Genomic DNA, 20886 nt, shown 5'->3' with positions numbered 1-20886 from the left:
TTGCTCCATTTTTTTTTAAATTAGTGAAAACGGGAGTGTTAATTCTTGAGGACTTTAAAAGTCAAAATGTTCAATTGAAATTATTTTTAAAGGGGAGCATTGCTCAAACGATGTGACGAAGTGTTGAATTGTTCTTGGGGTAATATTATCAGACCTCAGAGCCAGAGTTAAGTCTTTAAATACCTGCAGAGGATGAATGTTGTCTGTGGCACAGCTCGGGAAGACCGTGAAAAGGACAGAAGGAAGGAAGCCTCTCAGTCTGCAGATCGAGGCAGAGCGTATTGGATTTCATGGGGAACTTGCGCTGATGAGGAGATACTGCTTCTTTTGTTTTAATTTGTAACCCAATGCTGGAGCCATCTGAGCTGTAAGTACTGCTAATTTGCTTCAGACTAATTCATCACGGCCACGGCTGTGGAATTGGCCATGATAGGGCAATGCAGAAAGCTCAGTCATGGAAAACACACACACACACAAATATATACATAGAAAGAGAAATGAGAAACAAATACCCGAAAAAAAATTAAGTAACTACTGACTCTAAATGTGCTTGGTATTTTATTAATTGATAATTAATAACACGTTTAGTAAAAGTAAATCTACTCTATTTCTGACCTCAGCTACATTTTCTATTATGGCAGAGTGAGATCTGTACTGTCCTCTAAGACAAAAGAAACATAATCTGTGCTATCTTTGGGAAAGTTAATAATCCATAATTGTCTTTAAACTGGACTTCACCAAGACACTCATCAATCATCCTTCACAAGCTGCAAGTTTTACTCTGAGGGTTAAACTAAATGTCACTATAAACGGCCACATAACCACAGATTCAAATATTACATTATCTTCAACGTCAACCTGCAACACCAAAAGCGTGCTGCTTTAAAAATACACACACAGAACACTGCCTCAAATGAGATAATGAGAATCAGAAAGGCACAGGGCCAGATCCTACTTTGGCTGTGTGTGTGTGTGTGTGTGGGTTTGTGTAATTAGCCAGGCTAGTAGAGAATGCAGATGTTAAAGATGTTGGAGGAAGGTTAAGGAGAATGGAGAAATTTCGGTTGTTATCAATGCCCCTTTTCGCTTCTGTTGGTATGTTGCCGATCTCATTGGCTCAAACAGCCAAGCGTCACTTGAGAAACGTGTCTGGACCGACAAAGAGTGGACCTGGCCACTGAGAGACACACATTGTTCACTATCAAAGGCAAATTACACCCATAAGACCAGTTAACTTAATCACATTGTTTCAAAAGTGAGTTGTCTTCACTACTAGGACCGGCCCCACCCCCATCAACAAGTTCAAAACACAAGCTGAGGCCTCACCGACTAGGCCCCCACCCACAGACAGAGGCCCAGCACTGATGTAATCTCCATCCAACTGTGAACAGTGGAATAATAAAAGGAGAAAACGATTTCAAAGTGACTGCTCAGGTTTTCCTGTTTGTTTTTTGCACATTTCTCTGCAATATATCTCATTTAGGTTCTTATTAGGCTCAAAAGGTACCAGAGAGACAGCTGTCCACTAAACCAATGTTCAGCGGTTTGATTCCAGACTCCTCTTGTCAAAGTGTCTTAAGCCATTCCCTAAGGGCATCGGTGTGCTGTGTGTTCGAACGAGCATTAGATTACATCCTGCTGGCACCTTCTATGGACACTGTATGAATGCGTGTTTGTTAATGGGTGGACAATTGCATGGACTCTAAAGCCATTTAAGCGCTTGGAAGACTATGATTTACGTACAGTTTTGTGTAAATTTGCAATTCAATATTTTCACTATTACTATCAACCCAACCCTCCATCTCCTTCTCTTCTCTCACCCTAACTATCCCCCCAACTCTCGATCTCCTTCTCTTCTCTCACCCTAACTATCCACCCAACCCTCCATCTCCTTCTCTTCTCTCACCCAAACTATCCACCCAACTCTCCATCTCCTTCTCTCCTCTCACCCTAACTATCCACCCAACCCTCCATCTCCTTTTCTTCTCTCACCATAACTATCCACCCAACCCTCCATCTCCTTCTCTTGTCTCACCATAACTATCCACCCAACTCTCCATATCCTTCTCTTCTCTCACCCTAACTATCCACCCAACTCTCCATCTCCTCCTCTCGTCTCACCCTAACTATCCACCCAACTCTCCATATCCTTCTCTTCTCTCACCCTAACTATCCACCCAACTCTCCATCTCCTCCTCTCGTCTCACCCTAACTATCCACCCAACTCTCCAGGCTTTAATCTGCCTGATCCCTGCACTGCTGCCACTGACACGATAGCGAATCTAATTATTTGGTCTGATATTAACCCCCCCATATGCACACCACTCCAGCTTCCAATGCCCTGTCCTCACTATGCATGCTGTAACATTCGGTTGTGCAAACAAACACCGGCTGAACACCAGAGCCACCTCTTTTGCCAAGTCAGTTCACATTTAAAAACATTCATTTACCATTCATCCAAACACACACACACACACACACACACACACACACACACTTCCACCAACCCCCCTCCACCTCCAGCGCAGTCTGCGACGCCCTCTCCTTATCAGGACAAAAAACGCCCTCTCCACACAGATAATACTTGAATGCAAATGATGCCAGGCTGATTTTGTTTCTTCATTTTCTTCCTCTATTCCCTTGTTCAGTATCAGAGAGGCTCTTTGCTTGCTTGCCCTCTCTCTCTCTCCGTCTCTCTCTGGTGAGTGAGAATGACGATGATGATGATGATGGCAGTGATGGGGATGGGCAGAAGAAAACTTCCCTTCAACTAACCCCAAAGTCTTTTATATATGAGCCTGCACCACCACTAGCACACTCCTGTGCAGATGAGAAAATGAGATTTCCCTGCACAGCTGTCAACGGCAGCTTTACTGCTTCCCGGGGGAGTATGTTTGTATATGCAAATCATAACTGGTACATCTAGCACATCTTTGTCTCGAATCTCTGTTACAGCCTGAACTGCCTCGCGATCATTAAATGTAAAGTCCATATTAGTGCAGTCGGACTGATACTACAGTTTAGCCTTCTATCAAAGGATCAGGCCTGGTTTATAGATCACCTGCTCCAGTCTCAGTGAGAGTAGGCTGTAGAGGCTACAAAAGTTCCACATGACAATGAAAAGCATAAATCCCCCCCCCAACCCCAAAAAAGTCTTAAATGCCTTAGCGGCACTGCTATGAGGTCAGTGATAACACATTGTGTCTTACGCTCTAACGGCATTCTACGGCATCCTACCAGGAACTTCAAATATAAGTTTCTTTGTCAACGTCATTATACAACCCAGTCTCCAAAAAAAGCGTGAAATGGCTACGTTGGTCCACCATAATAAACGTAGTCATGTTACGTTTTTCCCCAAAATAACGTTACTATGTTACGTTTCTTTTGGCCCATTCATTTACATTGCTTTGCAAATAGGTCACGGGACTATCAAGTTTCCCGTTAGCGAAAAGAAAAACATGGCGGACGGTCAGCATATTATCTGTGAAAAACACAATATTTTAAGAAAGCATCAGCATTTGTACGCATTTCGATGGCATAGTATGCGTATTCTTTCATAATTTTCTATCAGAGACTGTAGAAGACCTTCCGTAGAAGACCTTCCGTTTATTCGCCCTGATATGGGGTCGGGAGAGTTGGCAACCCTACCCGGGGGCTCGAATGCTAAACGCTTAGCGCGTGTGTGTGTCTCTTTCAAAACATTACGTCTTGTTTACATGGGAAAGGGGGGCGGGGCTTCACCCTCAGAGGGGAGCGTCATTTCTCGCCTTCCACACGTCTCCTACTTTTACTGGCCAGGAAAACGGGCGATCTATCCCACGTGGGTCTGGGTCGATTCCATTGGCTCTGACGATTCCATAGAGAGGCGGGACTTATAATTTTGCCGGCAAACGGTGAGATATGAGCTGCATTGCCCGCCATGTGTGTGAAGTGGCCGTGAGGTCTCTATTTGTTCTGCTTTACTCAAGTAAAGTAAAACCTTTACAGATATACTGTCCACACACTAGGCTAACACAACAGAGACTTCCAGGCTTCGTCCTTTATGTTTTATGGGGATAAAGCCCGTGTAAGTAGTTTTTTCCCAAGCGAAACTGAGTTTCTTCTTTTTTTTGTGTGTCCCATACAAATATCAAAATATATATACTGATTTTCACATAATTTCTCTCGGTCTTTTGACAAAAACCTGGGTGTGTAGACTTTTTACATTAATTGTATCTAATAAGAAGGGCATTTTACTGAAAAAATACATTTGTCAATTTCTCCTGGTTAACAAAAAAATATATAACAGAAAGTCCTTTTCTAAAGGACCAAGAAACAGATTCCTCTTGTTTCATTGTGGGGCACACAAACAGTAGCATAGCAACCATTATACAGTATCTTTACATCCAATTGGTTTTGTCCAAACTGGCTTACTCCAAGTGCCTCCGTAGGAAAAGACGAAGATATCAAAGATTGTAAGTGCTCGAAAATGTACAACTAAGAGTTTTCAGTGCTACAGTGGAAGAGCAGTGTTTCCCCTACCATTAGATTAGGGGGGTGCCTGGGAGGTCAGGTTCATTTCTTTGATCCATTTAGTTTGCTATAAAGAGCCAGATCACAACACAAGTTGTTTAAGGTTACCTCTTCTAACAGGGGTGTCAAACTAATTTCATGTTTGGGCCAGATAATGCCCACTTCGATCGAATAGGGGGGGTGCGAATTTGACATATGTGTTATAGAACAAGTCTATAAGTTGCTCTTTAATTAAAACAAACTGATTTTATTAAATCAGGGACATAGTTGCATGTTTAGGGTTCTCCTCTGCAACAGCAAATTTACAATTTACAATTACATTTACAATTAATAAACTAAACCTAAAACATATTCAGAATAATCAATAATAGGAAAGCCTCCCTCATCACTGGTGGAACATGGATTCAAACGTAAGGGCCAGTAGAAGAACACCAGTGAAAGCCAATATGCTTTGATACATCAATGTCAAGCACTCTTCTCTTCTTAGAAGAAAAAAGTGTTTGTGTTACAGTTAAAAAACTAAAGTCTACTGATTTTACAGTTCATGGCGCAAGATAAGATGTAGGTTTTATTATTGTTTCAAAGATGCTGTGCTCCTCTATCAGGCAATTTAACAAGCCACCCTGCTGCTCTCTTGACCTTTTCAACCATCGTTAATTCATTCAGTCCTCATAAATTTGTTCATTCAATCATTCAATTCACCCTCTTTCTCCCTTCTCCTCGTTCACCGCCTCCACCGCACAGCCTTGTTCCACTTACACACATCTTTCTTCCTTTCTCCGATTCTCCTCCTCTCCCCAACTCTCATTCCTATCATTCTGTTCCCCTCGTCCTATCTCTCTTTCCTCTCCCTCTCTCTCATTCTATCTCTTGGAAACAGGAAATGGTTTCTTTCCCGATCCAGGGGGTTGGAGGGGTATACTTACTGTCCAGAACAAAGAGGTCACTGTCTGAATCTTCCAAAAATACAAAGAAGAAAAGGAAGGCAGATAAAAATCTGAAAACCTACTCTCATCCTGCCTTCTCACACAAACACACACATGCTCACACATTACCTCTGTTTCACTCATGCAAAGCATTTCTCATACATTTCTCACACAACAGACACAGGATTGTTTTTAACATGCTATATTCCTCTCCTGTGGTACAAATAGCGTGTATGGTTGTGCCTCAGTGGCGGATTGTAAGCTTTTCTCCATGTGCTCATTTCGGCGCACAATTCTGAGACTCAGAAAAGGAAATAGGAAAAAATAGAGGGAGCCAGGTTTGATGAACTGCATGCAAATGACATGTAAAAATATAAAACTGCGATACTTAAAATGGGGGCTGAGATAAGAGATTTGAAAATGAGGCACTCCTGGAAAGCAGGCTCCTGAACTGCCGGAGATGAGGCTCAGAGATAGAGGTTTTCCCTCTCCTCTTCTCGTCTCTTAAACCTCCTCCTCTTTCCTACCTCCTCCACCCCGCAGAAGCCAGTGCAGATGACAGGGAGATGCAGATACCAGCCAGTCATTGCCTCTGAGTGATGAACACCTCCTCCCCCTCTTCATTTAACCCTCCTCTCCCGTGTTTGCCTTGCCTCTCTTGCGGATCACTTTTTCACTCATATTTTCTATTATCTCCCCTGCTTTGTTTTAGTGGACAGACCTTTCCCGCCTTTCTCTTTGGGCCTCTTTTGTTTCCCTTCCTCTCTGGGCTGGCTGGCTGCATGACTGTCTATCAGTATTTTATCTTATTTGGCATTTGTTTCTTTTCTCTCTCTCTCTCTCTCTCTCTCTCTCTCACAATCGTCACAATGTGGGCAAGTCATACGACAGCTAGCAGGTGGAGCACACTGATTCAATATCCACAGATCACTCTCCTCAAGGCCATGATGCACAGGGTTAACATTTTTAAGGCAATACGGCAATACGTCACTCGGGTGTGGGTTTTCTTCAAAAGCCGCAGTAGTGAGATAGAAGTAATTGCATCCTTAGCCTCTGTAATGTGAGGTCTTAAAATGAGTGTTGTAAAGATGAAGTAATACGTGTCAGAAAACCAAAACAAGAGTTTTAGATACAGCTACAGTTACAAATCTCTCAATTTAACTCAAATGTTTTTTAGAGTATTAAATCCAATCTGTTATGAATAGCTCAAATATATATATATACATACAGGTGTTTCATATGGTAGTGCTGTGCGTGACACCACCACGGCCACCTGCTACACCCCGGCTCTGCACCCCACCCCCTGGCACCTGCATTGTTGCGTCCGCGCAAGTATCCCTCCACTAAACTCTTAAAAACAGAATTTGAAAGGAAGATGAAAATCAATTCCGAATTCAAATTTCAAGCAGTGTACACCTACAAACATTGCAAACACAACCATGAGCCAATTAGTTTTTATTTTTTGGGCCTTTTTTATTTTATTGTGCCTATTTACACATAGAAACGCTTTCCCTGCTCTCTGGTTTCTTTTAAGAACGCTCCTTGTGTATTGCGTTTTTTTGGGGGGGGGCACCGCAGAAGGTATCTCAACACTCACTGTAATCATTGATTTGTCATCTACTGAAGGAGCACCATTTTAATTAACATTCTAATTTGATGGGTGGAGGAGAAGAGAGAGAGAAACACAGGCAGAGAAACACTGTTGATGAGTCCAGATAAAAAAAGATCAAAATCTGGGTGTAAACAAACCAGCTGGCAGTCGACGCAAAAAAGGAAGAAGCAAACAGCTCAAGAGGGAATAAGGAGGAGATGGTGATCACCTTCACACGTCCTTCCAGGGGAGCGAGAGGAGGAGGAAGTGGAGGAGTGGAGAGGTAGTTGAGGAGTTAGAGGGTAAGAGAGATAGGGAGTGAGAAGAGACTACCCAAAAAGTGTTTGAAAAGCCGTGGGTGGCGCGCCTTATCGCCCCAGTTCTCCTGGAGAGATTATTGGGGGATTAGTGCGAACGCTTGTTTCTAAAACATGATGAAAAGACGTTCGGCGCATGATAACGCTTTGAACTCCCCTACTCTGCTCCTTCTAGGATCCTGCCTTTAGGGAGCCTTTCAACGAAAGACTAGATTGGGGTGGGGTTGAGTTGCTGGGTGCTGCTGAAGGAGGGAGAACAATAGGGACACATACTTCACGTCGGCCATCTTTCCTTTGGGAGGATGCAACAGATGCAACCGCCTCTAGCTTTGCGTACACTTAAACACCCCACCCTTTCACTCTCACTCCAACTGAGCTGAAGATTTCACAACAATCCTGCAACTTCGCTCCAATCCCACGCACTCCCACTATCAGTTAATTAAAGCAGGATCCAATCAGAAAGAGAGTAGATATAATATCAGATTTGTCATGTGCGATCCAATCGGAATAGCAGAAGTGGTGCGCTTGCCGACGAGGACCCGTTTGGTCAGTCATCCAAAACCGCTGATCAACTAATCAGTAAACATTATTATACCATGTTCTAACAGTCCAACAGCCATATCAGGCAGAATATATTTAAATAGATAAATGGTTTCATGCCTTTCTCAAGAGACGGAAATGGCATGATTTCCATATGACAGACGAGTTGACGCGCCACCAATCTAATGAAGGAGATCTGTGGGAGGAGAGGGACAACTGGATCTTCTTGCTTCTCTTTGCCTGTCTTCTTGCTCTCTTTGCTCGACTTAAAGAACACACATAGATAGAAGATAACGTCAACGGAAATGTATATTGCCGTAAATAAAGTTATTGCACATGATATGTTTCTTTATGTGTTACTTAGGTCGGAATGCTTCCCAATGTGGTTGTGTTTCTCCCGAGGCTTTATATGGATGGCTTATCAGTCGGAGCCCAATAGGAAGCAAATTTATCAAGAGACAAGTTGAGAGAGAGAGGGGCATGCTGGGAGGGGAAGGACACAGAGTGAGACACGGTGAGGACAAGGACTGAGGAAGACTGAAGAAGGTGGTAGAAGTCAGATAGAAATGGACAGAGAACTTCTAGACACCTAGCGGGGGGTTAAAGCTCATACATAAATATAGCAGTGAACATGTAAGAGCATGTCCAAAGCAGGGAGATGAATGATAAATGGACGGACCCAAGAGATCTTTCTACTGACATAAGTTACTTACTTTAAGAACTTACTATACGTTCACATTTCAAAAGAGCTAGTTCAAAGTTCACTGAACAAACTATCTTCCATACCAAATGCTCTGGCTTCTATTCTTATCCAGTCTAACATATTTTCAGCATCTGGGTCTGATGCACAGAGCTGCCCATTACGGGCCTCAGGACTTCTGAACTTAAAGTTCCTGAGCTCATGCCAATGTCACTTTACCCCTATACATCTATCTTTTGCCAGACACACATATTTTTCATTCATTCTTTCATTGTAGGCTCTGTGTTTAGGGTCATTGTGCTGCTGGAAGATGAACCTCTGTCCCAGTGTCAAGTCTTTTGCAGACTGCATCATGTGTTCTTCAAGGATTTCTCTGTATTTGGCTCCATCTTTCCCTCGATCTGACTAGTTTTCCTGTAGCTGCTGAAGAGAAGCATCCCCACAGCATGGTGATGGAAAGTGTTGGGTTTCCTCCACACAGCTTCTTCCACATGTTTGCTGTGTTTCCCACAGTTTGGCCGGTCAGTTTAGGTGGATGGTATCATGTTCAAGAAGCGGTGCTAATTTGGTTGTCTTGTGATTTCCTGTTTTGTTTTAAAAATGAACCTTCTTCTTCTTTCAGGCCACTTGCTCCTTCCCCCTGTATGTCGGTCCGACGGTCTGCCCTGTGTCCTTACGGTGTGTATATATTGTCTGCGTCTCCCTTTGTGCTGTGCCAGTTTGTCTTGATGTTACCCATGTCCGTTAAAAGGTCTTGTTACGTTTTTTTGGTCTTTGTTCAGGCTCGTTTTCTGTTCATTCAGGAATCAGGAATCTGTTCATTCCTTTGTCAGCCTAGCGTGTAATTTCTAGATTCATCTTTTGTGTTCTTAGGTTTAGTATAAGGTTTTTTCATCTGCTGAGAGTAATTTTGATTTGTTTTCCTGAACCTCGTCTCAGGAGTCGTGCATTTGGTTCAGGGCCATTGTCCGGTCGTGACAGACAGCCTTTTTTTGGTAGTTGTGCTCGTGCCATGTTCTTTTCATTACTTGATGATGGATTTTATGGTACTCTGTGAAATATTCAAAGCTTGGGATATTTATTTATAACCTAACCCTGCTTCATACTTAACTACAACCTTATCCCCGAGCTGTTTGGTGAGCTCCTTGGTTTTCATGATGCTCTTTGTTCAATAATGTTCTTTTACAAAACGAGGCCTTCACAGAACACATGTTTTTTACTAATTATGTGACTTGAAGATGTCACTTGTGAAGGCAATTGATTGCACCAGATCTTTGTTAGGGGCTTTACCAAGTGAATACATATGCACTCAACACTTTTTGTAAATCATTTTGAAATCCATTTAAACTTTTGAATGTGTGGTTATACCATGACAAAATGTAATAAAGTCCAAGGGGGGTGAATACCTATGCAAGGCACTGTGAAATATATTATTATACTACATTTTTCAAATGGACCTTTGACTGTCCCATTTCACAACAGCAATTGACATTATCTTTTTTCATTAACCATAATTACACCCATTCCATAATACTAGCTCACCTAAATCCAATTAAAACACACTCACATCCTTTTTACATGCTCAGATTGACTGAAGTAGCATTAAGTGTAAGATAGGACACAGGGCTGGCGGAGATGGAGGTGGATGGGTCAGTCAAACACAGGACAATCATCTAGGGGGGTCTGATTGTGTCTTCAAAACTGAAAGCAAATGTTGACAGCTGGAAGATCTGACTGTGCTTGAAATGCACAGCCACAACACTGAGCAACTAAATGTCTCTTTTGCTGCACTGCAGCATTGGATGCTTCTTATATTATACTAGATGGAATCATTACCTTTCGACATAGAAAATATTATTTAAAAAATGTTAGTTCATCCCCTCTCTGTGGAATAAAACATTTGAAATAACCAATCAAGGAATTGCAGTGCGATGGCTCAGGCTTTACCGGCGCCGCAGGAGATGAGCAATTTCCCTCTCTCTAACACGCTGAAAACGAGGGCCCTGACCTCCGCTGACCCACGAGGGAGGGCGGCACGGAGGGTTGGAGCGATAGATGGACGAGGGGGAGGATGTGGAGTGACAGGGGGAGAAACACAGGAGGAATGTGAGATTACGGCCACTATCTCCAGCAGATACTGAAGGTCCGTCTGCTCACTTCTCCAGTCCACAGATAGGAGGGGCAGAAAATGAGGAAGAAGAGAGAAAATGGGTAGTAAGAGTCCGAATGAGATGCTTTCCATACGAATGTAAAGCCCTCAAAAGAATAGAAACTCACTTTACAGTTCAGAGGAAGAATAGGACAGCATGTGTAGCGGATGGGAGGGGAAGAGCAAAAAGTTATGGCTGAGTGTGTGTGTCGTGTTTGTGTATGTGTGTGCGCGCGCAAACACAACACACACACACACACACACATTGCTGTACACCCCACTGATAATAAATGAAATCTTAGAAATGAGAGCCTATCAAGCAGGAATCAATCACTGGGGTTTGTTGTCCAGGAGGATGGCGCCATGTGGAGATAAAAGACAGGCGGACGTCTGGGGAGAGCTGGGAGGAGAGGACAGGGGGAGGAGGAAAGGAGAGGACAGGAGGGCAGAGGAGAGAATAGCAGGGAAGAGGAGACACAGGAGGAGAGAAGAGAAGGGAGGGGAGGAATGAAGGGGAAGGAAAAAGAGTGGTGTGGAGAGGTAAACAGAAGAGAAGAGGATGGAGGATTGTTGGGGTAGGTGTGTGTCAATAAAACGCAATCGCAGTTTTTTTTTTTGGAGCTTCTTGTGAATCTGGTTCAAACCCTAAGACGTTTGGAGACAAACAACTGAAAACAACTGGAGATGCAACAGCGAGTTATGGCAACGTAGATCAATAAAAAAATGAATGGTCCTGCATGTGTGTGTGTTTGAATTTGTTCTCCGTGCCAGGAAGCCTCTCCCAGCATCAGTATCATATGATTAGATGGCCAAACCCAGGCTCTGATAGGGGTTCATCCGGTCCCACACTGTTTCAAACACACACACACACACACACACACACACACACAGAGCTGTTTATTTGCATCGACAATCACACAGATGTGAGATAAGGTGTTTATTCTCTTATTATCTGACCTGTGACCTTTGACCTGTCCAGAAGGCTTCAGCTAGCTTGAGGTCTCTCTTCAGTATATAAATTACCCAAAGGTTTACTCTAATTGCATTTATTGGTATCTTACTTCAGGTCTATAGGTAATAATTGCTAAGTTAAAAGCAGAACGCTTCAGCAGCTGGAAACAGGCAATGTCACTTCATAAATGAAAATATTACATTATTACGCTTTTATGCAAAGCGACTTACATTGCATTATAACCCATGCCTTACATTTTGCCTGGGGAGAAATTAGGGGTTAGGTGTCTTTCGCCACCCATTGCCCTATATTGGTGTTGATACATTTTCTGCAACAATTTAGAAGGCTTGGTTGATCTTATTTAGAATTCACTGGTTTTTAAAGTTGCAAATATTATTGACTGTATTTTCTTTTGTAATCATCTAGTGGTTTACATTTAATACTTTTGTGAACAAAAGGCCATTGAATCTGCAAAAAATCTCAAATTTAGAAATTCAACTCAACTTGTTTTATTGATTGGAAAAGCGATCATAAGATCCTAATCTTGTGTAAAAGTAAACTTATACCTGTTCATAATGATGTGTTGAGAGGTTGTACTTTATTGTCCAAAAATGTAACAGTTCGGGGGTGTTTGCGCGTCAGGCCGGCAATCCTCTAACTGTTACATTATTTAAGATAAAGTACTCCCTTAAGTGCCTTATTTTTTTCTGATACAGTTACCAGATAAATTCGAAATAGTAAGTAAATAGCTGCCTTTCAGCTCAAAATGGTAGTAGTCACCAAAGAAAGGCCTAGAGAAAAATAGTCTCTGTATGTGCATGTAAACAGCATTGGGTCTCCTTGCAAGATCTCGCACCATCTCATTGAATCACATCACTCATGACGTTCACCTTAATCGTCCGGTTGTAAAAGCTCGCATTGCGCAAAACCGATCATTTGTGGTGTTTCCAATCTTTTTTCAGTGATCGCCACCAAGTTAAAAGCTTAAATGTCAATGGTCACACAAAATCTAACCTGTTACTTTGAGTAACCCAATATGAACAAGGTACTGTACATTATCGCTCAATAATGTACACCCTGTGACTCAACCAATCAGAATGCTGGATTTCATCTACCTGTATTATAAAATATAATAATCCATATGCAGTTATTTCTCACTGTCAGTAATGGTGACAGCATCTTTGGCTCTGATTACTGGACAGTGACGGCATCAAAGCTCTTACCTTTGTCTCCTGATTGTCTGTTCCGCCCTCTGATTGGAGGACACCTGTGTACGGGCCCCAAGTTGTGTCTGGATGGAGGTCCCTGCCAGCTACCACCCTGTTGTCCCCACTTTCTCCACTGAACTCCAGGACATCTAGAGGAAGGAGAGAAGAGAGGAGCGTTGAAATGAGCCAAATATACAAAAATGTTCATGTGGAAAGCAATATTGAATTCATCTTTAAGCTAGTAGTCATTAATGCCCTCCGTGAACAGTATCACTGTAATCTTTATATTAGCACTTTTGAAAATTCACATAATCTTTTATTTATATTTCACTTTAATCAATAAAAGCCTAATGCTAAAGCTTTTAGGAAGTTTTGGCATTCTTCCATTTCAGGAATGCTTAGAGCATCAATATCGCAACATACCAATTATAAAATTATAAGATAGTACTTATGGGCAGAAATTACTGATCAAAATATTGCTCTTAGCCTTCAAAACCCTCGCTAGTTGAGACAGGACATTTAGCAGAAACCACATGACAGGCTCACGAAGACCAAAAAAAAAACAGCAGGAGAAGTAGCATGTGGCTTGAACTTGACCTGAACCCTTACAGCAGAAACTGTCAACGGCTCAACAGCAGGGGGGGCTTTCTGTTCTGGCACGGTTCAAACAGGGGAAACTTCTCGTTTACTTCCTCCAACTGATAACGGCACAAGGATGGCAGTGCCGCCTGTGGTCTGAGCCTGTCGTAGCCCTGATAGACTGTTTGCGGGGAGGCATGAAGGCCGATCCATCTGTTTTAAAAACTTAAGACAGCTCTCAGTGCACATGGACGGAACTACGAGCAGTAGACAGCAGTGAGAGTCGCACTGGGAAGCTTTCTCCATATGACTGCCAGCCTCTCTTCCTCTGATTGAAACACATTTAAAATGGGCCTTGCCTCCTCACAAACCAACCCTCTCCCCTCCTCATCTCGCCCATGGTTCAGGCAACTGTTTTAGGGGTCGGTCTAAAGTGGCGGACCTGATAAGAGTGTTTGTCTAACACTCTCCATGTCAAAACACTCATCTATCTTCTCTGTATCTATCCCCACCAGAGAACAACGGACAGCCGCTGATAAAATGGCTTTCCCACAGCCGGGGATGGGGCGGAGGAAAAGGAGGTGGTGGTGGTTGGGGGAGCTATGGAAAGGAGAGGGAGCAGGATGGAGTGTGGCTTGAGGGGAGAAAGTAGGAGGGACAGCGAGGGGTAGACATTAATTCGAAAACACAGCTCTTTCAAGCCAAAAATCGGTTAAAAACATTGTTCTTCTGTTGTGGTAAAGTTACACAGGAGGTGACATGTTCCCATAACAGCTCAAAGTTGCAATGTAACTTATATCTGCACAGTTTAAAGAATGATACACTGCTCCCATAAGGATCACCTTTTATGGAACTAGTTGACCTGATAGTATCTGTTTCATAAGAATCACTTTATGGGGTCCAATTAGGAACTGTCAATATCCTATTTTAAAACAGCTGCCTCTACACTTTGTTTTCCAGTCTTGGTGTCTGTTATGTCTATTTTGCCTCAGTGCCTCATTTTTTCACAAAAAAATGTATATACATATATGAAAATAGACTCTACTTGTACTTCTCTTTTCTATTATGTTGACCACCCAATGCTCATTAACGCTACATGTCATTCACCCATTCACACCCTTTCATAAACCGACGAGCTACCAATGACAATGACCAGTGACACTTGTCCGACAACTTTTTCTCACTTTTTTGTAGAATACACCAAATTAAAAACACTGGTGTTTTGCGGTGCATGCCCCTGAAAAATTCTTGGGTTTTGGACATAAATGTTCCAGGTTCAAATTTCAGTCCCAGGTTAAGCATGAACTTTAACCTGCATGCTACAGAGTCCAAAGTCCTGCATCGGTCCAGGCAGTGTGCTAACGCCTGTCCCATTGGGCCTATGACCCTCCTTATCTCGCCACTCCATCAATGTCCGGGCTGCCTCTGTACCATTGGCCAATCTTCATCACATGGTGCTCTTATCGGCCTGACCAGCTCAACTGACCCTCATTGTGAAACGGAGGAAGGATTTAACCTCAGTGAGCCAACACATATAATGATCTTATAAACCAGCCTAACATAAGTATTAGTTTGTTAGATATTAAGGCTGAACCCATGCTATCACATTCCTTTCCTGTTTGCATCTTACACAGATCCATGTGCAAATGTGTCATGGAATCTTCCAAAGTGTACAAGCACTGGTTTAACACTAAAAACCCACTGAAGCAGGAAACGCTGACCTCTTGGATAAACATTTCTATTTCACAATTTGAGGTGCATTTCATAAATGCTGTTGAAATTGAATGTTTCTAAGTCGTCACTCTGTCCTGTTGCTTTCCCTGTAATCTATTGAAAACTGATACAGCTGTTTGGTTATGCCAAGGGAGGTGGTTATTGAGTAATGTTGAACATTTGAGATTTCAGGTTCAATACCAGACAGGAACAACGTGGAAAAGGTGAGTGGCTTTGTAAAATGGGCTTGAAGCCAACTGTACATTTAGTGCAAAAGCAACTCTGAAGTCACCTGTCCATCTTTAAGTTTAGACACCACATACAGTTTGGACACTCCCTTTCATTCAGTGAGTTTTATTTATTTATTTTTCTTTGGCGCATCTGCTGGTTGAAGGAAAGTTAGTGTGCAACACTGTCATCAAAGCAAACAGTTGAAAATATAAAACATATTCTGGTTTCTCTGCATATTTTGTTTATTACATAATTCCATATGTGTTCTTTCATAGTTTTGATGTCTTCAATATCAATCTATAATATAAAAAACAAATACAATAAAGAAAAAACCATTGACTGAGAAGGTGTGTCCAAACTTTTGACTTAAAGTCCATGTAAATTCTTCAACACAATGAAGGATTGTTATATCCTTTACTGCCCTTTGTGTTTATCTAAGCTCAGTGTAATAGTGAGCGTGCTGACATTGGCATTTAACCCAGCCTCGGACATTGCAGACTCTTAGTTTCTAAATGTAAAAAAGATTACGTACATGTAAATTAAACAGATAAGCATTTTACTAGTTAATTATAGGCATCGTCAAAGACTGTTAAGTTAAGTTTGTCTGAGTGTCGGTTTGATAAAAACACGACCCTCATAAATGCTATCCTTGCACCTCCGCTAATGAACACTGCTTGCTAATCCCTGCAGGTCCGCAGTGTTCACTGCGGTCACATGAGGCCTCCAACAATCCTAATCCCTGTTAATTACCTCCCGACCACCATAGACCTGCATAATAACCCAGCGCTCTTTATTGATACTCTTCAGTACTGCACACACACCAGTCTTACTGCTGCTTGATGGCCCATTCCTAAAACTGCTTTGACACACACAGCAGCAAACAAATAAAAACACACCAAATCCTGTTTCTGCCAAATGTTTTACACTGCATTGTAAAACATTGATTTACATTAATTTCCTGTCGATCTGGCCTAACCTAGAATATGATTATTTATGTTAGAAGAATTTGGATTTGTTGTCATAAGGAAGGCTAGTCCCCACAATATGCGTAAAAAGATTTATGTTCACAACAAAACGCACAAACAGACACACACAGGCACACACAGAGATCCACAAGGTACAAAATACACCATCCATGCACATGGAATCACACCAATATACACCCCTTGTCACTAGCTACACACACAAAGAGACACAAAGGCTTATCGATACAGACGCTTCGGCAGCCACTGGGGCGTCCAGGCCTCTTTGACGAGCCAACACAATAAAACAATCAGTCCGCCATTAATGCAATGACTAACGCAATTAACTGATGGGTGTGTGTTACAGAGGGGGGTACTGAGCTGGAGGTGGCAGACTTTTGGCTCTGTACCATACTATGAGTTGTTTGTCTTGACACATTATGTTTATTAGCCATGTAAATCCATTATTGAAGGCTTAATTAGCCATTAGCTGTTAAAAGAGATGTCAGGCACACTGGAGTAGCATAATACCTACTGTATGCATGGAAATGGCTATACCTTGACCTGTGCTGTATATTAAACATATATAAAAACACAGATACACTGTGTTCATGAGCTGCGACAGAAGCTAAATAAATTAATTCTATCTTTATTATAGCAAAAGTCAAAACGTTCTCACAAATGAGTTTTATTGTCAAAGTGACATCATTAGAAAACTTTCACAAGTTATTTAAGTCTTAATGTGTGATGGCCACAAGTTTGATGTGCCAGGGGTCACAGAAGCCGGAAGTGTGCATAAGTTCGTCGTACCTGGTCATCCAATAGACACCAGCAGCCTCGACTCTGTGTCTGGTTGGCTATCAGTGAGGCATAAAGGTGTAACCCAACACTGATGTCCTCCTCTATCCGGCCTAATTGATTTCTCAAAAGACTATTGTTGATATCAAATGAGCACATCGAGGCACATTGATTTTTTGACACCACACAACAGAAAATCTTTATCTGGGTGCTACTCCGACCCCGCTCTAATAGGTGGGGTGTAACCTCTGCTGAATGACAAATCCCAAAGCCTCCCGTTGCAGACGCCTCTCTGGTGCTCGACTCGAACACAACAAATACTGTCGACGAACGTAGGGTTATGTGTCCTATCAACCGTAACATGTTTTATTGTTTGTGTACATGGATTCTGTGCTCATCTCACTGGTTTGAAGTAGGTTTTGCTTTATTGCTTTGTTACTCTGAGTTTCTTCAGTCACTAACAGTTTCTTTCCTCATCAGTCTCATAAACTGACCCACCATTACATCCCCACCACATCTGACCGGTGGATTCTCACCATGATGTGTGTACATACCATTGTGTTTTAACATAGTTATTTCTTTATAATGTCCATTTTTCCTGAATAGTTTTAGCTTATTTTATTCTATTGTATTCTTACATTACACCAATCACCAAGACAATGCCTGTGTGTAACATAAGTCGGGTTGTGGTGAGCAACCCCTTCAACATGACACTGGTCAGATAGATGTCTTCTAAACCGTTCATTGTACTTTGTATATCAAAATGATTGAACACACAGTAAAATGCATATGGTTTTTCACAAAAAGATGAAAGGTTTAAGTGTTACAAATACAAAATATGGATGACTTGGCATCAATTAATTAAGACCTCATTAGACTAAATAATTAATTCAGTGCTGTCCTCATTACCCTGATAATTTGGATAGTCCAACAACCTTTGCGATCAATCTTCAACTGTATTGTTATTTTGGTAAAAAAAATGTGCATTTAGGAATTATACTCAGCTTTTCACAATATTAACAATTCCCTTTATTTATAAAGCTTCAATTTATAAAGTTGTCTGAAATAAGGCCACAATCTAACAACAGCCAAGACCTGACTGCGTCTCCTCTCTCTCGTCGTGATCTTCCACGCAGCACCCATGGGTCCCTGGAGTCCGGCAGGCTCGGTTCAGTGGCAGATAGACATTTCTAGGATAGGCATCTTCTGCACAGGACCACGCAATCATTTCCATTTTACCCTCTGTTGCACAGGCAAGATAAGACACCTGCGTAGCCCCGCTAATCAGATGAGCTTCCAACAGAACTTTATCATTGACATTTACCACTGTTTACCCAACTAATTTCTCTTAACTGCACTGCTGAACTTTTATCTACAAAATACATACACCACGAGAAAAGAGCAAGAAGCAAACATGCAAATTCACAAATATGCGAGGAAAGATAAAATGAGGTGGTGAAAACGGAAGCCTTTTTTTTCTGCTCAGAGGACCAACGGGGTGAGAACAGAACAAGCGACAGGGCTACTGTTGATGAGATGAGCACTACGCCCCCTCCTCCTCCTCAATCCGCACTCAAATGCAAAGAATGCTGACATTCACATGCAAAATCTGCATTTGGCCGTTCAATCACCCGACTGCTGGTGGGTTGTTTTATTTATCACTGATAAGAAATGTGCTTCTGTATGCATGCATGTGTGTGAGAACGCGAGTCCAGCGTAGTCCAACCAGTCACAAGACAGATGGAGACAATCATCCAGGTGTTCATCCAGCATACTGCTTTAAGGTGTTTTAAATGTTCATGTCATACACACCGTATCTATCATCTAACACAGTAGGCTCGCACTCTCCCAAGCAGATACACACATTTCATGGTAATGACCACCATGCACAGCCTTGAATGGCTGGTAGTGTAGGTGACCACAGGCTGCGGCCCAATGAGGCACTAGTCCCACTGTGTGTAACCAAGAGAATCATCTCAGATGATCCAATGCCCTTATTTCTTTTCGAAACACATTTGGATACCTAAGTTTGAGAATTGATCCGATCCCTGTGCCTTAGATTTAAAAAAAGTAAAAATCCCTCTAATATCTTGTTTGTATTGCTGTGAAAAACACCTTCTTCCGAATTTATTCAAGTGTAAAACTACATTTGAACACAGCAGCAGATAATTTAACATTTACCTTGACCTAATTTTTGCGTAGAAGAGCGTAAATGCGTCAGAATTATTCTCACCTCAGGTTTTCCTCCAGCCTTGTCCTGTATTATGTTCCTTAAACAGTCGACTGGCTCTCCTCACAGCTTTCCTTGGATGGTTATATATGATATTTGTTGCTACAATCATAGTCACATTACCATTACTGACACATGTACTGCTTTTTTATCATTGCTATTAGACTATATCCACTGCTTTTTACGTCTTTATTTCTCTTACCAATTATCTGAGTAATTTATGTCAGATGCTTTGAAAACATTTTGTACACACAACACCTGGTACACTTCTGTCCTCCCTAATAGAGGGATCCTCCTCTGCTGCTCCCACTAAGGGTTCATCCTTTTTTCTCCCTGTTAAAGGCTTTTTAGGGGGGGCGTTCTGGGACGGAGCATGTTGTATGTGTACAGATTGTACATTTTAGATTATACCAAGCAATTTGAATTGAATAAATAAATAAACTTAATGAAACCTCTGTTAATTGGGTACATATCAGTATTTTAACCACAGTTGTGTAGTTCTAAATTGCACAATACTACAATTCTCCATTTCACTATACAAGAAAACATGTTGTGACTGTGCCACATTTATGCATTGACCAATAATTGTAACATTGAAACCAGATTTTTACCTTTAAGAGAGGATTCTAACAAGACTGCCAAAGAAGCAGAATCCACATGAACGCTTTTATCATATTAGATAGATATTGTTTGATATTGGTGAAAAGTCCCCAAAAAGTAGTGTGACCTAATAATACAAATCATTACATATATGATGTATCACAAATGCCATTTTCATTTGGAAGATAACAAATGGTAAGGGTTCCTAGGGCAATTCATTCCATGAATTTCTCAACGATCAAAGAAAGATGTTAAAGTAAGTTTTTGTGGTTTAGTCCGGACCAACGACATGCATTTTTTCATTTGTGAACTGTAGCTACATAACAATGCCGTCCCCATACAAAGCTCTTTTTGATCAGCTGTTTAACTAACCAATTAGAAAAGGCTATTAATCAGCACAACTCCAGGCGTTTTCACATTGCACATTGATACCACAACTCCTGAGATGCAGGTGACTATTCAGAGGTCTGGGACTTTATTATTGGACCATGGGGCAGAATCTTATACATACCCAATGAAATACAGACGACGTGCTGAACAGAACAGAAGTGCAGCAGAACGTATATCTAGCATTTTAGCATTACACAGCTTAGACAGAGAGAAGGAACAAACACAGGAACTCTTTCAGACCTGGAGTGTTGCTACTTAAAAGGTGGCAGACCAGGCTATAGAGCAAGGAAGATCTAGAACAGGAGGTAGGTCCCTAAGCTCACTTCTGGGGAGGTGACAGACCAAATAGATGTCCTTCCACCCTGGTTGAGGTGGTATACCAGTTAAAGAGTGGTCTAGCACACATTTTAGGTGTAAAAGGTTCATTTGACCCATACCCTTTCTCCCTGGATTCAAAATGAATGCACACTCCCCATTTTCCCTCCTTG

The 20886-nt window shown here is 41.8% G+C and overlaps 1 protein-coding gene across 1 annotated transcript in view; it reads right to left on the bottom strand.

Annotated features, from left to right (window-relative positions):
* Positions 1 to 20886, bottom strand: part of zfpm1 (zinc finger protein, FOG family member 1) — an 82296-nt gene that overhangs the window by 11740 nt on the left and 49670 nt on the right. Inside the window, exon 4 of the mRNA XM_037450841.2 lies at positions 12911 to 13044. Within this exon, the coding sequence (XP_037306738.2) occupies positions 12911 to 13044 (134 nt within the window). The remainder of the gene's footprint in view (positions 1 to 12910; positions 13045 to 20886) is intronic.

The sequence above is a fragment of the Pungitius pungitius genome, chromosome 6 (genome assembly GCF_949316345.1).
Source record: "Pungitius pungitius chromosome 6, fPunPun2.1, whole genome shotgun sequence".
Lineage (NCBI taxonomy): Eukaryota > Metazoa > Chordata > Actinopteri > Perciformes > Gasterosteidae > Pungitius > Pungitius pungitius.
Note: the sequence above shows the minus strand (reverse complement) of the source record. Positions and strands in the feature narration are given on the sequence as shown.